The sequence below is a fragment of the Mercenaria mercenaria genome, chromosome 12 (genome assembly GCF_021730395.1).
Source record: "Mercenaria mercenaria strain notata chromosome 12, MADL_Memer_1, whole genome shotgun sequence".
NCBI lineage: Eukaryota > Metazoa > Mollusca > Bivalvia > Venerida > Veneridae > Mercenaria > Mercenaria mercenaria.
Window position 1 is genome coordinate 18,507,758 of NC_069372.1, and position 22,410 is coordinate 18,530,167.

Below are 22,410 nucleotides of genomic sequence, written 5' to 3' on the forward strand. Positions count from 1 at the left end.
CAAGTTTTATGAGAACTATTAATGTTTGAGTCTTAGTTAATACTTTCCTGAGGCGACTTATTTTTCAGACTAGGACCATTAATTTTCGATTTTGGCCACCAAAAAACTTCAAGTTGGTAATAATCTTAATCAGATGCTGTACCGCTGATCCACTCTGTCCACAAAAAGGTCATGAATATAAATTTTATCATAACATATTTTTTCTGGTGTGGTTTGAGAATATTAAGATCAAACCGCGAATCATCACTGATATAATTATTTCTCATCGTAGTGAAATATGTATATCGGATGCAACTTCCGATCTACAATAAAGAAAGCTTATCTTAAAATTTATGATGGTTGTTGCCAGACAGTATAATAAACAAGGCGTGAGTCAAACATACAAGTTTCGATAGTTTATCATATTTAGAATTTATTTGAAATAGGTATCATTTATGGTTACCTTACAATGCGGATGCATTGTTCACATTTTGTAAGAGAATAAGTAAGAGAATTTTAAGTGTCATAAGATATACGTCCCTTTATTTTCTCTTCATTTTATATCAGTTTCAAGATAATTCTTGAAAATATGTATGGATTTTCAATGTAAAGTGTGGTAGTTGTATATATTCACAAAAATATTTAGTGTGCGTACACCATCAGATTAACAACTGTTTTGAGACGACCCCTCTCGCCAGCCAATAGTCTGGTTTTCGATACTACCGCAGTGACAACTAGTAGAAACGGGAACCAGATCGGGCGATACCATTTACATCGGTAGGGTGTTTCAATACGACATACCGCAAAATCTCCTCGGTTTGCACGGAGTGTAGGCCTAAAGTACTTTAACCCGCGTTTTAATTTGAAAACTTCTTTGAATTTCTTTGTGCGAATTTTTATTTAAAGTCATTGCACTTGGAGTTTTTATACACAGATTTTTTCAGGTACAAAGCGCGGCGTTTTTGACGCTTTTACTACATAGTTTATTAAGCTTACAAGTTAGAAAGAAACGCTCACAGCCGCATTAAGCTCGTGTTAACAGACAACTTATGATCTTATCATTTTGGAATTAACTCTCAGCTGGAATCTTCTGGTTTGAAATCAACACATAACGGATAACGCTCGTGGAAAATATACACGTGAAAAGCACGATGGAAATTATAAAAAGTATCTTCGTTTTAGTAACATTTTGCGCGTGTTGCGTTCTTGCACAGGGGGATAAGTATGAAGTTAAACACTTTACTGGCTGCCAGTCTGCCGGATTATGCTGCGAACAAGTTAATAACACATGCTATGTACCAAATTCGAGGAAAATTGACAACACGGTTGGAAATTGTTTCTGCGATAGCAAATGCTTGCAAATGAAAGACTGCTGTATGGATTTTGAAACAAATTGTAAAGGTGTGTATAATATCAAGTTTACGAATGTAGGGGGATTAAAATCATAAAATGGGCTTAGTAATTGTTAAAACCCAATTCCACAGTTCTTGATTTTTTCTGGCCTTAATTTCATATATTTCTGCACCTGAGAATTTCTAGAGCTCCTCAGAGACGGAATTTATCTGCAAGCTCGTGCAGTTCAGTATTAGGTAAAAACTGTATGCTTTTCTTGTTTTAAAGGTGTTGTAACATCACTCTGATCCATAATAAGGTGTTTAAGTGATTTGGCTTATTTTTGTGTGTAAAGTACAATTTGGGTTTATTTTTATAGCCCATCTTATATATTCCCATTTTGAGTTAATTCTGTAGTCAGGTAACTGGTAAACAAGTTTGGGCAAATTTTTAAGTGTAAATCAGTAAAATCTTGTAATAAACTCAGTATATTGAGTGTTAATTATTTTATGAGTATTAATCCTAAATGGTTCCATTTGAGGATTTTACCATTTTAATATAGATCATTTTTAGTATTACTGGTATTAAAGCAAGTATATATATTAATGACTTAATCATTTATGTTAATCAATTATGTTAATTATCTGTGTTATTGGTCTATGTCAATCATCTATGCTGATCATTTGCAGCTAATTCAGTTTTGAGTGTGAGGCTGATCTGGAGTGTTATTCAAGTCATTGTTTAGAGTAGTGATCTTTGAGTAAACCTTGAATTGATAGAATCTTGATGATAGATGTTTGTAGCCTTAACGGTTTGTGATTTAATGATGAAGATGATGATAATGCTGATGTTGTTGTTGATGATGAAGATGATGATGATGTTGTTGTTATTGTTGTTGATGATGGTGATGATGTAAGTGTGTTCACAAAAAGTCCTTGGCCAGAATCTGTTATTACATTTTGACATCTGTAATGAATAAATTTATGTAAATGATTTTTGCATATTTGTAGTAAGTGATACTGGGATATAATACTCATATCAGGGAGGGCACATAGTATCAACGAAGACAGTCCTGTTGAAGTTTGAAACATGTTTAAATGCTATTTCACTTGACTTAAGAACACCTGTGCGGACTTAAAAGTTGTCAAGGTCCATACAATTGTCATAGTATAAATGCATTTTGTATATTTGTTGAGAAAAATACTACTGATTCAATACAGCGGGGAGAAACATATTAACAAGTTTTATCAAATTTATCATTTGTGACACGGAGATAAGCGCTACCTTACGTTTAACTCTTTTTGAACCTTTTCGATGTATACTGTCATTCAGGTGATAAAGATCTGTGTGACAGGACATTTTTTGTAACAAAATTAAATTATTTTTTGTAAAAGCTGATCCTTCACTAGATATTTTTCACCTAAGATATTAAGATATAGCAAAATAATTTACAATAGAAAGTAGCACAGTGATTTTACTTGTAATTGAACAGAAAAAAAATTCAAGTGTAAGTAAAATGCATTTATCAGTTACAAGTGCTATGAAAGGAATTTAGTAGCGTTTTTCATTTTATATTTACATGCCATTGGGTAAAAAATATAGTAATTTAAGAATGCTCAGCAAAAACTGGTCATTTTCTCATCCACTTAAGCCAGCAGGTGGTACAGGGAAAAAGATAACTTAAGATATAACCATTAACTTTTTAACTGTTCTCTGAGATAATTTGATGTGTATATGGGGTATAACTGTTCAATGAAAACTTTGGGGGTGCAGTACAAATTGCAGTAATGAGCCTAATTAGTGTAAAGAATTAACCCAAAGAGTCATAAATTGTACCAAATTACCTTGAATTGACAGAAAGTTGTCAAAAATCCAGATAATGAGACATTAAGTGTGTTAGTTGTCCTGCTAATTGCTGGTGACAGTTAGCAAGGGTGATAGTATCAGTGTGTTATGTAACCCTCTGTCTGGCCTTTAAGAAATCTTTCTACACTGTTACAAAAGGGGTATATCAGTTGATATTTACTTTCTTTCAACATGTTGTAATATTTGTTTGTTTGTGTTAAATCAAGATTTGAAGCTCCCTGAAAAAGTTGTATATCATAATTCAAGTTTTCCAGGTCCCTCCCTTAAGATTGAACAGCACATTTCAGCAATTTTTTACGTATGTTTATTTTGTATATGAAAAATTATTCTGAATATTTCTGAATTTTATCTGAATCATTGCTGAACATTTCTGAATTGTTTGAAAATTATTTTCAGCTTAAATTCAGTTCCTAGTTTTTAAAATTTGTTGAAACTTAGTATAATTGTCATAGTTTATCAGCAGGATGTACTGACTGTGTGTAATTCTGTTTCAAGTACTTCAATTTTCATTGATGGTGCTGTTATCACTAAAGATGTGCCGTCACATGCTGGGAGTCAGACTATAAAGTCATTTTAGAACCCTTGTAGGGCCTCATTTTTTTGTGGGGGGTGGGGGTGGGGGTGGGGGTGGGGCTGGAGGAGTGGTGGGGGGGATCATATTACTGAGGGACTTTAGTGAGTTTCAAATTGTCTCCCTTATTGGATTATGTCCAAGATAATAAAATTGTAAGTTAGTCCCATCATAAAGGTAAAGGTAAGCTTTATTTTAACGTCCCATATAATACAACATATAACATGGGCTACAAAGCACTTGTGCAACAAACTAAGGTATCCAGTAACAGATACTTACCTGTGCTTATTTTACCTCCTGGTTCTACCCTTTCAATTCTGAGTGCCAAGCAAGGGAGCTACCAGTACCAGTTTTCACGTCTTTGGTATGATGTGGCCAGGGATCAAACCGCAGACCTCCCGCACTCAAAGCGGACACTCTACCACTAGGCTATTGAGGCGGTATATATCATTTGAAATCCTCTGACTTTATAGCTGAAAAGAATAATTCAGATTTTCATTTTTTTTCTTGCGGAGAAGCAGTAGAATATTATATTTGGGAAACATTGCTCTCAGAACCTCACTAATGTTTCTGCAAGGAGCTTATGTAATTCACCAGAGCTTAGATGCTGTTCTGTAATACATTCAGTCTAATTACCGAAAGCATTAAAGTAGTAGAAGTGACGTTAAAGTATAGTACCTGTTAATTGATATTAATACAAAATTGAGTGATTTTTTTATACCTACATCATATTTTCCTAGTACGTTCTTACATTTTTTTCATGGGTTTGACATACATCTGCGCTTGAAATATTGAGGAAAGGTAAATATTTGATGATGTTTTATGGCATGTCATCATTAAGTGTACTAAAACCCTCCAAAACTGATAAACATTAATGCTAATAAAATGGTCTCAAGTCCTATAAATGAGGTGTTGTAAATCTTTACAAAATGTTGATAATCTCCTAAACATACCAAATTGCTTTTAATCAAATAAGAAATGTGGTCTATATAGAGTTTCAGTGCAACCTTAGCTTGAAATTTGTTACATTAACCCTTATCATGCTGGACACGATTAATTTTGCCTTTGCGACCAATGCAGATCATGATCAGCCTGCACATCCATGCAGTCGCACATCCATGCAGTCTGATCATGACCTGCACTGTTTGCCATTAAGTCAGTATCTGTTTGGTAAGCACCCCTTTTAACAGTGAATGGTACTGTCCAAATTCAAAGATGGACAAGTTCATTGTAGAAATTTAGCATGTTTAAATAAGGGTTAATTTTGTTTTCCGATCAAAGCTAAGATGCAATATCAAACTTACAATTTATATATAAAGTTATAAATCTGGCTTTGACCTTTAGCTGAGATTGAAGGTGTTCATCTTAGCATCATTTGTAGTGTTGCAAAATTGACCTTGACCTTTAGATCAAAGGTGTAGTTGTAATATTGATAACTGGAGGATTGTAGTGCTGGCCTTGACCTTTACATCAGTTGAAGTGTTGTAAAATTGACCTTGACCTTTAGATAACTGGAGGTATTGTAGTACTGGCCTTGACCTTTACATCATTTGAAGTGTTGTAATACTGACCTTGACCTTGAGATCAAAGGTAGTGTTGTAATACTGATTTTGACCTTTAGATCACTGGAGGTATTGTAATACTGACCTTGACCTTAGGTTTGGCCTTTAGGTCATAATACCAGGGATACAGAGTTTTCAAATTAGAACTTATTATAATAGTTAGTAGTTTCTTTTAGTTTGATAGAGGGAAATTGCAACCACAACACCACCAACACTTTCTAAAATAAAGTCTAAATATTCATATATTTGGTCAGAACCTGTTCAGCAGTAAAGAAGTGACATTCTGATGTTGTCAAAATGTATGATATTATTGAATTTGGCTTGAAACTGTTCAGCAGTAAGTGACATTCTGATATAAGGTCACAATGTATGATATTCTTGTATCTGGCCTGAGACTTTTCAGCAGTAAGTGACATTCAAATACACAGTCACAGTGTATGATATTCTTGTATTAAGTGGCTAGTAACTGTTAAGTGACATTCTGATATAAGGTCGTAATGTACAATACTCTTGTATTTGGTCTGTTTTATCACTTACTTAAAGAGACTTTATCTGGGATTGCAAGCTACTAAATAATGTTACAATGCTGACATTCCATCATATTTCTTCATTAAGGTATTCTGCTAGAAAACACAAACACTTTGATTTGTCAGAGTATCATAATTTGAAAAATTTATTTGGATCCCCATTTTTGTCACATTTTCTCTTAAAAGTTGAGGCTTATAAATCACAGTGAAACAAGATATGAAAAGAAAATGAAAAATATGACTGCATCTAGGTGTTGTCAGTTACATGAATTATGATCAGGTTCCCAGCCTATATGATACACAACATCTGGCAGAGGCTTCAAAGGGTCAATGTTTCAGCAAAAGGTAACTGAAAGAAGATATTTACTGAACTGTTTATAATTTTTCATGAGTTTTCTTTTTCTGTGAACATCTATGGAGACAGTAGTGCCATAAGAAAAAGAAGTCGTTAAAAAATGAGCAGTTATTAATTTTTATCATATTTTACATCTTTTAACAATTTGGTGAAAAAGATAAATCTTTCTATAGTATAAAGTCTAAATAGTTTAATGGCAAAATTAGGTGACTAAATGCATTTTTGACGAAATATATTGTAAAACACTTCAAATTTGTGGAAATATTTCACCAAATTTATTTGATATATTCATGAAATTTAGTGAAAATGCACATCTGAAATGCATCGCAATATGCTATGTATATACAGAAAACAAACTTCTTGTAAAAAGTAATATATGTGAATATTAAAAAATTAGCGAAAATAAACTTCTCACAAATAATATGTGAATATGCAAAAACTAGCGAAATAAACTTTTTGCAAATAATGATATGTATTTTTTACCATATCAGTAACTTTGAATCTCACCTGTATTATAAGCTTAGCCTGCTGGCGGCAAGTCATTCTGCCTTTGCAACCAGTGCAGACCAAGATCAGCCTGCACTAGCATGCAGGCTGATCATAGTCTGCACTGTACACTATTCATTCAGAAGATTTTCATCTGAACACCCCTTCGGATAATAAATAGTACTGCCCAGATTCAATGATGGACCAGTCCATTTTAGAAATTTATCTGGCTAAAGATTATGAAATGGTTGCAGAGTGCAGAGCGGACTGGCAGGCATTCAAGAATTTCTGATATTATAAATTTTCTCTACAAAAAATTGGCAGTTTGTGCTAGAAATGATGGAAGATATAAAATCATAGATATCAGACAAAATTTGTCTTAACAAATTACGTTTTTAAGTATGTTTTTTTTCTGAAAGATGTCAAAGGTGAATACCTGAAGTCATTATTATTTTTGCTCAGTTTTGTGGCTAGAAACAGTAAAAAGCTGAAAAAAGCACCATTTTACATATCATACTCAAAATTTATGTTACGTTTGTATGATTACATTTTCCTACGAGTTCCTTAAAAGCTGTGCAAAGAAAATGTATAAAGTTAGATCGTTATGTTAAATTTTGACCCAAATTTTTCTTAGCTCCTGTCTTTTTCCACTGCATGTTTGACGCACTCATAGCTGACAGTCTTAATGCACTTTTTTTCAAAAGTCCCTTTAATCCCAAACCAAGTCATTAATGTAGCGAAGGTGCAATGTATTAAGTTACAGTCAAATTTAAGTTTTTTGAATTCATAACATTCAATACTTCAGACTTGTCAAGGTTAGAAGAAAGAAATCAATGATCGTCAAACCGCTTGACTTCCTCGATAAACCCACCAGGTTGTTTTAAGAGCCCTTCAATGTCTTCTTTTCAATACGATGGCATAGTTTTGAAGTAGGAAAAGTTTATTACTTTTATTAATGACATTGTTAAAGAAATTTATTGTAAGTAAAAAAAAATCATTGTATGTTTCTTGTTCTAATGTAACTGGACTGACCTATATTATTTCTAGGACTGCTGGGCAGTAAAATATTATCAGTATTTTAAAGGCTGATTTTTGGGGTATGTGTGGTGTTGCACATTTCATTACCTCAGTCAAACAGATTTGCTATTACTTTGTTTGGTTGGGTTCTTTTGCTTCCAAAGGATCTTTTCACAGATTTGTTTTCTTTTTAGTTGCTCTCCTGTTACAAAATTAATACAGATTGTAATGAAACTGTATGGATGTGGAATCTGCAGCATACATTAAATAGCAAAGTTTCATTAGAGCTGTAATAGGAGCGGAAAAATGTGCAGCCCGATACAGGACTCAAACCTGCGACCTTCTGCTTGCAAGTCAGATGCTCTACCAACTGAGCTAATCGGACAATTGATATCATAGACTAATTATATACATTATATACACACTGCTACATTCCTCCCTCCTTTTTTTTCAAAGACAAACTCAGGTTCTTTTAACTAACCCAGCCATTGCTTCACCCTAGCTCTAGGATTCCAAGGCTAGTCACCACACTCACGGCACCAATGTAATAGGAGCGGAAAAATGTGCAGCCCGATACAGGACTCAAACCTGTGACCTTCTGCTTGCAAGTCAGATGCTCTACCAACTGAGCTAATCGGACAATTGATATCATAGACTAATTATATACATTATATACACACTGCTACAGAGCAAAGAATAACATTTGAGAAATTGTGAACTGCAATATAGTATCATTATAATCATAATTTGAAGGTGATATTCTCTTAAAGAATAGTGCTGAATAGTGCCTTTCTAGCAAATATTTTTAGGTGCTTATAATTTCTTCAATGCTCTGTTATATGAATCCTTATGTCAAGTAGTCCTTTGTTTATGCATACCAGTCAGATGTGTACATGCAGTATAATGGTAATTTAGGTATTAAAAAACTGTTTGATCATTCAACAGTTGTGCTTTTCTGACAGCCCAGAGTGTCTGACCAAAGGAAAAAATCTGAAGTAGATTGTCTACTGTGTCTACTGTCTAAATCTAAAACAAATGGCCATATGTTCATTTTTGTGCTCTCTGGTTATAAGTTATGCACCTGTGTTTGCCCTGAACAATTATGCTTTTCATTCTGCACTATATATACATGTTAATAGATTCCACTTTGTGTAAAGTAAGAAACCATTTGAGCCGTGCCATGAGAAAACCAACATAGTGGGTTTGCGACCAGCCTGCGCATCCGCGCAGTCTGGTCAGGCTCCATGCTGTTCGCTTTTAAAGCCTATTGGAATTGGAGAAACTGTTAGCGAACAGCATGGATCCTGACCAGACTGCATGGATGCGCAGGCTGGTCTGGATCCATGCTGGTCGCAAACCCACTATGTTGGTTTTCTCATGGCACGGCTCATTTACTGTAATAAGAGCAGATATGTATAGGCCTTTGATGTAAGGTAATATTTGCTTGATTGGGATCCATATTGACTGTTGCATGCTGGTTCAAGCTGTAGTTATTATATAATCTGCCACACCTTCCCACTAATTAAGATAATAGAGTGGATGTAAATCAAGAAAAAGGCAGGATAGATCTCTCTGCACACTAAATATTTACTTATTCCAGGAGACTCCATGTCAGAGCACTGTAATTAACTTGTGTATTTTGTTTCATGCATGCTAGGTAAACCACAAATCAGAAATACCAAAGCAATATACAAGCAGATGTTTACAGTAGTTACCTCCCTTTACAACATCTGGCACCATTTGTTACTTTGACTTCATTGTTTACTTCCCTTTACAATAGCAGACTCCACTGTTACTTCCCTTTGCAACATGTGACTCCATTTGCATATAAGTAACCAGAAAAAGGAGTTTGCCATAATAAATTCAATAGCAACATTTTAAAACATTATAAAATCTTGTTGTAATTGACCAGACTTAATGCAGCTACAGTTATATGATGTTGTGATCCTAATGCAAAGGAAGATTATCCATATTATGAGAAAACAAAATTCCATGATAGGAATCACCATTTGTTTTGTTTCAGCTATTTCTAACTGATTGTATTGATGATAGACCTTGCTGTATTAACAATCTTTTAATCTGTCTTTGGGTGTAGAAATGTGTGTGATATCAACAAAAGATAATTTTATCTTCTTGTGGCTTCAACATCTAAAAGGCTTATCAGCACAGAGTTAATCTCGGTGCACTGACACACATTGTCTCTTACACTGCCACAGTTTACACAAATAGCATATAGGAAAATGTTGCATTTTAATTTCTATAATTCAAAACAGCAGCAGGGTATTTTAAATCTTGCTATATTGGTGGTGTTAAAATAGGGAATTGCACAGCCTAGTACTGTCCGGTGTAAACGCGCATTCCTATTCACGGAATAGCTAGAAATTGGTTGCGACAGGTGCTGTGTGCGATCCATACCAAACTGCATGGATGCAGGCTGGTCTGGTTTGTAATATTTTGTTTTACACATTGCACGAGTGCTTTACTGTAAAAAAGCAATATGTATATGCCATGAATGAAGTAATTGCTTATTGGGATATATTACTTTTAATCTAGTATCAAGCTTGTTATAAATAATCTGCACAGCTCCCACTATAAAAAAAGCATGAAACAGAAAAAGCAGATAGATCTACTCTTGCCTCTCTAAATTTACGTTATTCCAAGACCCATGTACAAAGCATGTAAATTAACTTGTGTATTTGCTTTTGATGACTGGTAAAAAAATAAACCAATGCGAATATACGCCAATGGTAGTTCCCTTTAAACATCTGACACATTGTTACTTTGATCATACTCCCTTACAATCGCAACCCATTTCCCGAATGATTATTTGTCAATTAATGTCCAGAAAAAGGATTTGACCAAATAAATTATAGCAAATTTTACTTATAAAATTGATTTAATAAAAGCTAATGCACTCAGTTAATAGTTGTGATCCTAAACTGCAATGGGAAATTTCATATTATATTCACATTCGATGTCGCCAATTTTTTGATTATAGCTAATATTTCAACAGATTTATTAATAACTGACTGTATTACATTTAATCTGTGTGTAGCATTTTGATTTTCGAAAAAATTTTATTCTTGTGCTTCAATTACTAATCAGCACAAGTTAACTTCCATCACTGACACAATTGTCTTTTAACGCCAATTACACAATAGCATAAGGAAGTTGGCATAATCCTATATTAAAAAGCGTATTCTGCGGGGAAATGGGATTGCACTTACCAGAGTACTGTGTAATTTGAGGCTAAGTGTTGAATGTGTTTTAATCTGTTCTTCTTACCGTTTCATATAAATTTATAGACTTCCAGTCAAATTTCAAAATTAATCTTGTGGAAGAAATTTCTTTTGACAGTTAATAATCACAGTTTTAGGTAATTCAGCAACATGTTACAACTTGATATGTCTTTGTCAAGGCCAGAAGAACATTGAATATCTGAGATATGAATATTTCATTTGCCAGCTTTACAATGTTAAAGAATGTATTTTGCTTTATTGGTCAAGCACTGATACTTGTTGGTAGTTGTGTCACAGCACTTGATTCATAGTGCATAGAAAATACTTCAACACACAAAAACTCAGGAAAAAATATGGCATGTCCAGCACATTGCCCATTAGCCAAGATGTAAAGGGATGTTACACCTAGGCTTAGGTGGACAAAGTGAATTATGATGTCATTAGATGTAATCATTTTTTCTGCCAAGAAAGGCTTTATGGTAGGTTTTTCACCTGATAATGAACTTAAATGTCATTTAATCTTGTCATTACACATTTTTTTGGCATAATTAAGCTGTTTTTTTAAACATTTGTGAAGAAATAGCATTAATTAATTAAGGTGTATAGTGACGTTGCTACCTTTTATATTGTAGGTGGGTTTTGCGATGAATTGTATATATTTAATGCTGACTAATGTGTAACAGGAATCATCTGCCCGCTTAGCTCAACAGGGAGAGCGTAGATCTAGGGTTCAATCCTCGGGCAAGGCCTATGTTCTCTGTGACAATTGATGCATCAATACACCTCTAATTCATGTGAGGAAGTTGATAGTTACTTGTGGAGAACAAAAGAGTACTGGTAGAGAATCCAGGAACACTGGTCATATTAAGCGAAATATGCTGTTACATAACTGAAATACTGTTGAAAAATGGTGCTAAACACAAAACAAACAAACAGAATGACAGGAATTGTGTTATTTTTTTGTTTGAAAGAAAAAGTCTTTTGCTTTAGACTTCACTGGAATAGGCAAAAAGGAGAACATGATATATTTCCGTTTTTTTGATGCAAACAAAAAAGTAGTTATTTAAACCGTAATTAGATTTTAATGCTGAAATATTAAATTCCATGCCTGTACGTTAATATAATATCTGATGAAGTTTCTTAGTAATTGCACTTTTGTTAGGTTTGTGTAAAACAAATATTTAAACCTGACCAGGAAGTTTACCAGCAGTTCTAATTGTACTGAGGAAACAACCAACATTCTTGTTTAGCAGTTATTTCCAGAAAAAATATTAAAATGATTTTGACTTTATAAAAAGGCTTTCATAGTGTTGAACATTTTGCTCTGAAGATGTCAACAAAACTTCATCAGATATTATATTAACGTACAGGCATGGAATTTCATATTTCAGTGTTAAAATCTAATTACGGTTTAAATAACTATACTTTTTTGTTTGCATAAAAAAAACGGAGACCGATTTAGGCGACTGTAAATGCATTTAAGCAACATAAGTCTTCTTTTTGTTAGGAAATTGCAGTCACTTTAATGGTGCAGTAATAATAGCAATGCAAAATGCACGATTGTGTGCAACATGCATTTTTTTTATTTCGTTGCAACTTTCTTACAAAGTTACCATGATTCACGAGGTACTCTGACATCTTGAATAAGGCTGAATAATCAAATTAAAACTCATTTGCTGGTGGTAATTCAATCTTTTAAATACTTTTATTGTTATCCTGTATTCATATCAAATATATAAATGCAAGTTCCCAGTGCAATAGATTATACTGCGGGATTTACTAAATACTTTTACAAATAAAATCCTATTTACCTTTCATAAAATTATCATATTTTATCAGATAAGGTATTGATGTTTTTAGCTTAAAGATGCAATTTTTGTATGCACATTTTAAATCCTTTCAAAAGGCAGTTAGAAAAGCATTTAAATTTTAATAAATTTATGACAGGATTTTATTTGAGATACTTATTGCGCTTTTTAAGAGAAATGCACATTAACCATTTTACGTGACACTTTATGTGGGCCACGAAAACCACATTTAACTATTTGTACTTGCAGATAAGTATGTTCCAGTTGGACGTGGATGGAAGTAGTGTTCGAACTTATATATCTTAAGATGCATCTCATATAATTTTTGCTAAAAACTGCTTTTTAGCTCACCTGTCACAAAGTGACAAGGTGAGCTTTTGTGATCGCGCGGTGTCCGTCGTCCATCCTTCCGTCCATCCGTGAACTTTTGCTTGTGACCACTCTAGAGGTCACATTTTTCATGGGATCTTTATGAAAGTTGGTCAGAATGTTCACCTTGATGATATCTAGGTCAAGTTTGAAACTGGGTCACGTGCCATCAAAAACTAGGTCAGTAGGTCTAAAAATAGAAAAACCTTGTGACCTCTCTAGAGGCCATAATTTTCAATAGATCTTCATGAAAATTGGTCAGAATGTTCACCTTGATGATATCTAGGTCAAGTTCGAAACTGGGTCACCTGCCTTCAAAAACTAGGTCAGTAGGTCTAAAAATAGAAAAACGTTGTGACCTCTCTAGAGGCCATATATTTCACAAGATCTTCATGAAAATTGGTCAGAACGTTCACCTTGATGATATCTAGGTCAAGTTTGAAAATGCCATCAAAAACTAGGTCAGTAGGTCAGATAATAGAAAAACCTTGTGACCTCTCTAAAGGCCACATTTTTCATGGGATCTGTATGAAAGTTGGTCTGAATGTTCATCTTGATGATATCTAGGTCAAGTTTGAAACTGGGTCACGTGCGGTCAAAAACTAGGTCAGTAGGTCTAAAAATAGAAAAACCTTGTTACCTCTCTAGAGGCCATATATTTTATGAAATCTTCATGAACATTTGTCAGAATGTTCACCTTGATGATATCTAGGTCAAGTTTGAAAGTGGGTCACGTGCCTTCAAAAACTAGGTCAGTAGGTCAAATAATAGAAAAACCTTGTGACCTCTCTAGAGGCCATATTTTCCATGGGATCTGTATGAAAGTTGGTCTGAATGTTCATCTTGATGATATCTAGGTCAAGTTGGAAAGTGGGTCACGTGCCTCCAAAAATTAGGTCAGTAGGTCAAATAATAGAAAAACCTTGTGACCTCTCTAAAGGCCATATTTTTCAATGGATCTTCATGAAAGTTGGTCTGAATGTTCATCTTGATGATATCTAGGTCAAGTTCGAAACAGGGTCATGTGCGGTCAAAAACTATGTCAGTAGGTCTAAAAATAGAAAAACCTTGTGACCTCTCTAGAGGCCATACTTATGAATGGATCTCCATAAAAATTGGTCAGAAAATTCATCTTGATGATATCTAGGTCAAGTTCGAAAGTGGGTCACGTGCCGTCAAAAAGTAGGTCAGTAGGTCAAATAATGAAAAAACCTTGTGACCTCTCTAGAGGCCATATTTTTCATGGCATCTGTTTGAAAGTTGGTCTGAATGTTTATCTTGATGATATCTAGGTCAAGTTTGAAACTGGGTCAACTGCGATCAAAAACTAGGTCAGTAGGTCTTGAAATTGAAAAACCTTGTGACCTCTCTAGAGGCCATACCCTTGAATGGATCTTCATGAAAATTGGTCAGAATGTTCACCTTGATGATATCTAGGTCAAGTTTGAAACTGGGTCACGTGCCTTAAAAAACTAGGTCAATAGGTCAAATAATAGAAAAACCTTGTGACCTCTCTAGAGACCATATTTTTCAATGGATCTTCATGAAAATTGGTCAGAATTTTTATCTCGATAATATCTAGGTCAAGTTCAAAACTGGGTCACATGAGCTCAAAAACTAGGTCACTGTGTCAAATAATAGAAAATACGACGTCATACTCAAAACTGGATCATGTGGGAAGAGGTGAGCGATTCAGGACCATCATGGTCCTCTTGTTTTTCAGAATTTCTTGGTCTTTAAATGGTTAAGGTGATAGGTTAATAATATCCCATATAAAACAAATTTCCTATATTTACATTTTATTATGCTTAAGAAAATAGTTTGTCCACTGAACTCTACATTTGAATTTGTATTTTCTTTTAAAGTGCCAGCTCTGACAAAGAAAAGGATAGAAATATTTTAGGTGTAAAAAGTCTTATTTAAGCAAAACAGTCAGGGTAATGCAAAAAGCACCATAAAATACATATAGCAAGCTGCTATCTAAACTTGTTTGGTATCTGATTGGGAACAGATCTATTCTGTTCTGTTCTGTTCTGATTGGGGTGCTCCAGTAATATTGTTCCAGAGGGGATATGAAAGACAGTTACAGAAACCCGTTAAAATTTACAACTGCGGAAATATTTTGGGCGTCCAGTAGGGAAGGATGTTTACTAAAGTGATATATAATAAATGCAAATCAGTTATTTCATTGCTTGTAGTTTGTCCAAATATTGAGTCTAGAAATCTTCTCAAGTAGGGATCTAGCACAGTTATAAATGTAACATTCGGTCATTGGTCAATATTAGCTCAGAGGATTGTGATACCTCAAATACAGTTAGTAATAAAGTCAACAATTGTATTCCTTTATAATTTTGATAACGACTATGACTCTTGAATGATGATAATTATGGGAATTCAGTTCGGGACTGTGTTAAAATCAAACTTGCTTGAGAGGCCCAATCAAAGTCATTGCAGATGTTGGACTGACCGATAAGTTATTCTCGGGTAACTGTTGTAGATTTGACGGGAAGTCACGTAATGTCACTTTTGCATGAAATATGTGTTAAGGTCTTTGACATAACTTCTTTTCCTTTGTTTGTTGATCAGTAGTAATAAAAGAAACATACAGTACACAAACCCTTACTTCATTCATGATAAGGTTTTTAAATAACAGTATTCAAAAGGGCATTTTAAGCAAAAAAAATTCAGGGGTTTCATTAATCTTTAGCCTACTGGCGACAAGTGAATTTGCCTTTGCGACCAGTGCAGACCAAGATCAGCCTGCACAGACGAGCAGGCTGATCATGGTCTGCACTGTTCGCTATTCAGTCAGTAAATTTTCAGTAAACACCCATCTGATTAAGAATTGACACTGCCCAAATTGAATGATGGACCAGTCCATTTTAGAAATTTAGCAGGGTAAAGGTTAATTACTAAAGTAGAAAACAGAATTTTCAAAGTAGAAAAGGGATTAAGGGGTCCTCCCATGTAGATCTTTATTTGCTACAGAAAAAGTAGCTGGGGCTTCAGATTAGTATAACAGGGAAAACCCCCGCCCCACCCACCCCCCCACAGACACACACACGTCACATGCACACCTCTGGCCGTTAATGAAACCCAGATTCTATAGGAACAACACTTACAGAAAAAAACAACATAGTAACATGGACCAATTTTGCAGATGATGATGATATGGAGCAGTTTTAGCTATCTGTCTGACAACCTGATCATTATCTTGTTCAGCTGTCTTGTAAGGGCAATAAAAATGTGCAGCATTGAAGTCAATCTCCACTCTACCTGGTATTATTTCTGTGTGTTTGTTCATGTATTCAGGATGCAATTTTAATACAGTTGAATACTTGAAAGATCAGTACTGTAACCCCTACCATGCTGGACACGATTAATTCTGCCTTTGCGACCAGTGTATAGATCATGATCAGCCTGCATAGCCATGCAGTCAGATCAAAATCTGCACTGTTGGCCATTCAGTCGTAAGCACCCCTTTTAACAGTGATATGGTACTGTCTAAATTGAATGACGGACAATTAAGTTCATAACAGAAATTTAGCAGGGTATGGGGTAATGAAGACATTTGTTTTCAAGCTACTGGTATGATTCAGGTTATAAACTGTTATCAAAATCATCAGTGAAAACACCATATATTAAGTAACAGTGTACTTTGGCTGTAAAGAATATAAATTTTCTTTTTTGATTTTTATCAAACTTTTGCACCTGTTGCTTCGTTTTCACATATAAGTTTCAAATGTTTCTTAATTGAAATTTTATCAATAATCACAATTTTAGAAAAAAATGTCTTTGTGTATTACTGTGTTATAGTTTTTACTTTAACCACAGTCTGACTCAACATTCAACTGTTATTTTGTATCTTTATAATTTAAAATTATGAGAAGTAGATGTCATACAGTTTCTTACATACATACCTTTATTATACCCCCATAAAATGAGTTTTTTGGGGGTGGAGATAGGGGCGGTGGGGTGAGGTTCTTATACATACCTTTATTATATCCCCACAGAATGAGCTTTCTTGTGGGGAGGGGGTGCTATACTGGTCTCACTTTGTCCCCATCTGTCTGTCCATTTTTCTGTCCATCCAAATAGATTTGACGTTGAAGGAAGTTTAATGTAATTTCAAATAATGATGGCTGGCAATAAGAGGAAGTTCACAGGAACCACAACTCTGTCTTAAATAATTACAGAATTATCTCCCTTTTTATACTTTCATATTATTTTATTCCTTCAATTATGGAAAGTCATGTTATGATAATGAAATACATGCAAATTCATTAGCTGTCATTAATCCCCTGCCGTGGCGGAGGGATTATAGGAATGGTCTGCGTCCGTCCTTCCGTCCGTAACAAATTCGTGTCCGGTCCATATCTCCTAAACCCCTTGAAGGATTTTCATGAAACTTGGGTCAAATGATCACCTCATCAAGACGATGTGCAGAACCCATGAGTCAGCCTTGTCGGTTCAAGGTCAAGGTCACAACTCAAGGTCAAAGGTTTGAGCCTGCCATTTTGTGTCCGCTCTATATCTCCTAAACCCCTTGAAGGAATTTTATAAAACTTGGGTCAAATGATCACCTCATCAAGACGATGTGCAGAACCCATGAGTCAGCCATGCCGGCTCAAGGTCAAGGTCACAACTCAAGGTCAAAGGTTTGAGCCTTCCATTTTGTGTCCGCTCTATATCTCTTAAACCCCTTGAAGGAATTTTATAAAACTTGGGTCAAATGATCACCTCATCAAGACGATGTGCAGAACCCATGAGTCAGTCATGCCCGCTCAAGGGCAAGGTCACAACTTAGGGTCAAAGGTTTGAACCTTCCATTTTGTGTCCGCTCTTTATCTCCTAAACCCCTTGAAGGATTTTCATCAAACTTGGGTCAAACGATCACCTCATCAAGGCGATGTGCAGAACTTATGAGTCAGCCATGTCAGCTCAAGGTCAAGGTCACAACTGAAGGTCAAAGGTTTGAGCCTTCCATTTCGTGTCCACTCTATATCTCCTAAACCCCTTGAAGGAATTTTATAAAACGTGGGTCAAATGATTACCTCTTCAAGACGATGTGCAGAAATTATGAGTCAACCATGCCAGCTCAAGGTCAAGGTCACAACTAAGGGTCGAAGGTTTGAGCCTTCCATTTGGTGTCCACTCTGTATCTCCTTAACCCCTTGAAGGATTTTCATCAAACTTTGGTCAAATGATCACCTCATCAAGAACTCATGAGTCAGCCATGTCAACTCAAGGTCAAGGTCACAACTGAAGGTCAAATGTTTCAGCTCTGTATCTCCTAAACCCCTTGAAGGATTTTCATGAAACTTTGGTCAAATGATCACCTCATCAAGACGTTGTGCAGAATTCATGAGTCAGCCGTGTCAGTTCAAGGTCAAGGTCACAGCTAAAATCAAAGGTTTTACCCTTTCACTATCCATAGCAGTGGCAGGGGATTTAGCTGTCTTTCAAACTGCCTTGTTATACAAGAAAAAAAACCTGATGCATAGAAACTGAAAATTGCTATATACGCTTTCGTTATTCAAAATTACCCCATTGTGATAAAAGTTGTACATTCAAAAAATGATATGGTTTTGCTAAGACTTCATTCAAAAAGGAAAATTAATGAAATGCATGTTCTGTAATTATATATCAGTCTATAGACCACACAGATATATAATTAGCTGTAATATATATGATTAATGATGCGCTGCATCCTTTAACATGCCAGATTTTTTTTTCAGGGTCTTGTTCCTGTTTCGACATACAAAATACTCTTATTTAGCCTGCTGGCGGCAAGAGATTCTGCCTTTGCAACCAGTGCAGACCAAGATCATTGTGCAGGCTGATCGTGGTTTGCACTGTTTGCTATTCAGTCTGTAAATTTTCGGTGAACAGCCCTTCGAATAATAAATGGTATTTCCCAAATTGAATGATGGACTAGTCCATTTTAGAAATTTAGTAGGCTAAAGATTAAAAAATCATCCTTGTATTTTCAATGGTGTTTCCCAGGACTTGTACTCTAAATCAAGCCAGTTGATATATTGATAAATTGAACAAAAGGGTAGAACTAGAAAAAAGCATTTCATGACCTTGAGCCAGCTTTGTAATTTTTTCAGCATTTGACAGTTTTACTGAATCATGCATCAGTAGCTTTTTCGAAAAATTTTTGTTTGAAATTATGACTCATACAAGTAAATTTTATGATGCAAATGATTAAAATGCATCGGTTTCATTGACAAGACTTTGAAACGACAAAATGATTTATCGGGTAATGAGTAATTCTAGATGCATGCTCAAAATAGAAAATTTCAATGAAATTGTAAAGAAAACAGGGTGGCAATGATTTTCAAGTTTGGCAATATTTTACCCTTTATTTCTTTATTTTTTGTAAAAAAAAGGTCCCAACTATTGTAAAAAATGAATTGTGTTGAAATATATATGTCAGCTGTAAAAATTTTATTATTTTGAACTAATATTCTTCAGAACTGGATGAGAGTTTTCGGTTTTGCAAAATTCACTTTGTGCTTAGAAAACTCATTTGAAAAGTCAAAGCACCTATTGTAGGCCCTTCTTTGCTGTGGAACTCTATTCCTTAGTTTAATTACTATGTTCCTGTACCTGGTTGCAGCCCATTAGTGAAGGTCACGACCCAGCCGGAGACTGACATATACTGCATCACTGACCTAATATAGTGTGAAGAAGTTGCAGCCCTAGGGGAACAAACAGGTGTCATGTTGTGAGAGTTGGACATATTGCCCTATCTATGTAACAATCTTACTATCTGTCACACTGATCATTCGGTAATTGAGGTTAATGAATGTCCATTTAAGTTAGTTTGATCTTCACATTTTGGTATGTAAATATAGAAATAAGAGTCAAGGAAGACAAATGTTAAGTAAAGACTGTGAGTTCCATTGTGCAGTCATTATAATAGGTGGTATATCAATGTGTTACACAAAGCATGTGCAGTATTCTTCTGTATAAACATCCCTCCCTGATAAATTCCACACCTCCCTTGGCCTGCTATTTACAGAAAAAACTCCAGTTCCTATATAAGAAAAGTCTGTACCACTACCAGTGAATCTGCCACTCTTATTAACCCTTACCATGCTAAATTTCTATAATGAACTTGTCCATCTTCCAACTTACACAGTACCATTGACTGTTAAAAGGGGTGCTTACCCAAAAGATACTGGCTGAATAGCAAACAGTGCAGATCATGATCAGACTGCACATCATGATCTACCTGGTCGCAAAGGCAGAACCAATTGTGTCCTGCATGGTAAGGGTTAAATTCTAAATAAAATTTTATCTTTAATTTAGAAATTGTAATGGACATTAAAACAGCTATAGTGAGAAAAAAGCATAAAGCAAAATATTGTGGAGCAGTATAAATGTGAGCAAAATTTATTTTTAAAAAAGTCATAGAAACAACTGCAGTATCCATCCCCAGACAAACTGTCAATTTTTTGTTGATAATTTGATGATTCAGGGCTATCTGACGCAATTAGTGAAATTTGAAGCTGAAGGTCTAGACTATAATCAAGCTGAAACTGATGCCTATCTTCACATTGTTACACTTGCTTCTGTTGCACAGGCTATTGTTATATCAGAGCTAGGCGAGAACCTAGAGATAAGATCTCCTGTAATAACCCACACTACAACAAGTGGTACACTTATATCTATCCATACCTACATTCAGATTACATGATAACATCATGTAACAGTAGATAAGTAACTGCAAAAAGTCTTCTAGGTGATTTGTCAAAAGTGAAAAGAATGTGGCAGGTAGATGATTAAATTTCTACTAAAGGATGTGCAACGGTTTAGACAGGTATATAATAAAAGCTCTGACCTGATTTAAAGATATATCTGGTCTGGTAAGGATGTTGGTACAATAGAGACAAATAAATTACAAGATTTAACAAAAAAAAAAGGTTCATTTGGTCGTAATTTCTTAATATTTCTTGTTTGCATCCGTGAAAATTTTGTTTGGCTACTGATACCGTTGAAAACTTGTGCTACATTGTAAACAATGCATGTGCAACCATCTAAAAATTCTGAGGTATTGTTACTCTGCTGTTCCAAGGTCTTTCATTTCAATATCTGCTTGCAATATCTCCTTAGCTACTGTCAGAATGATGTTAAAGTGTTCCATGCAATTTTCTCCTTTATATAGCAACTTTAACAGCCAGAATGTATATTTCTTCATAGTCATACAAATTAATGAAAACCTAAGGTCAAAATTTTTTTTTTATCTCCTAACATGTATAACAGGAAATAAAAAGGTCACAAAATCAAGATAAATTAGATGGCTCAGTAATTGCATCCAAATAAAATAGCAATAAAATTTTCATTGGGGGCAGTTTTTTTGCTATATGGACCATGTAGGTGATCTTTCTGGTCAAAGTTTAATTGAATGTAATTGTTACAGCAAGTTTTATGAAAAACAGCCATTTATTCTTGCATGTATAAGAAATCAAACATGCAATTAGGAGACACATTGAACAGATATTATTAAAATGTTTAATTTAAAATTGATCATTTTACCTGAATTTATTGAAAGCTTGTAACTAGTTTGGAACTACCGTGTAATCAGATTTCTGTAGACTTTTCTTCTTCAGCAGCTGTTAAAAGGAGGAGGTATTAAACTTAGTCTGTGAAGATATATGAAATGTGCTCACAATATTGTATTCAGTTTGCACTAAGCAGTTGACCTCCTTATGTTGATAATTACTTTTTCAGATGTTCTCAACACTGTATGATTTCTTGAGTTAAAGTTTGAAAATATTCATGGTACTTATCCCCAATAATAACGTGATTCCCGCCGAAACGCGAGGACGAGTCTAATTCATGATAACTGATGAAATAACAATGCATTATACTTGCACATTACTTGATAGGCAAATATTAGTATTTGTTTCATTTTAAATATCCACTTAGTATATGGCAACATAGCTCAGTTGGGTAAAATGCAGACAAGAATGGGATATAAGCGAATCATTTTGTGGGTTCGAATCCTCATAAGGTTTTTTTTCAGATTTTTGTTTTTTTGTTTTTCCTATTCGTTTTCATTTTTTGTTTCGGTATTTTTGTTTCTTTCTTTGATGGTTTGTATTTGTATATACCGTATGTCTTTATTTAACACAATAGTATTTTCATTATTTGCATGGCTAAAGTGCATGCATTTAATCAATATCATATTTTATATATAATAAACTATTCTGATCTGCCATATCGCCTTTAGATACCTCTCTGTCGTGTTGTCACAGAGCTCATGAAGGAATCTTAATTTTTATGCA

The 22,410-nt window shown here is 34.6% G+C and overlaps 1 protein-coding gene across 1 annotated transcript in view; it reads left to right on the forward strand.

The window, feature by feature from the left end:
• The first annotated feature begins 770 nt into the window (after positions 1-770).
• The window catches only part of LOC123533521 (somatomedin-B and thrombospondin type-1 domain-containing protein-like), a 67,349-nt gene continuing 45,709 nt past the window's right edge, over positions 771-22,410 (forward strand). Inside the window, exon 1 of the mRNA XM_045315173.2 lies at positions 771-1,380. Coding sequence (XP_045171108.2) covers positions 1,131-1,380 — 250 coding nt within the window. The 5' untranslated portion in view covers positions 771-1,130. The remainder of the gene's footprint in view (positions 1,381-22,410) is intronic.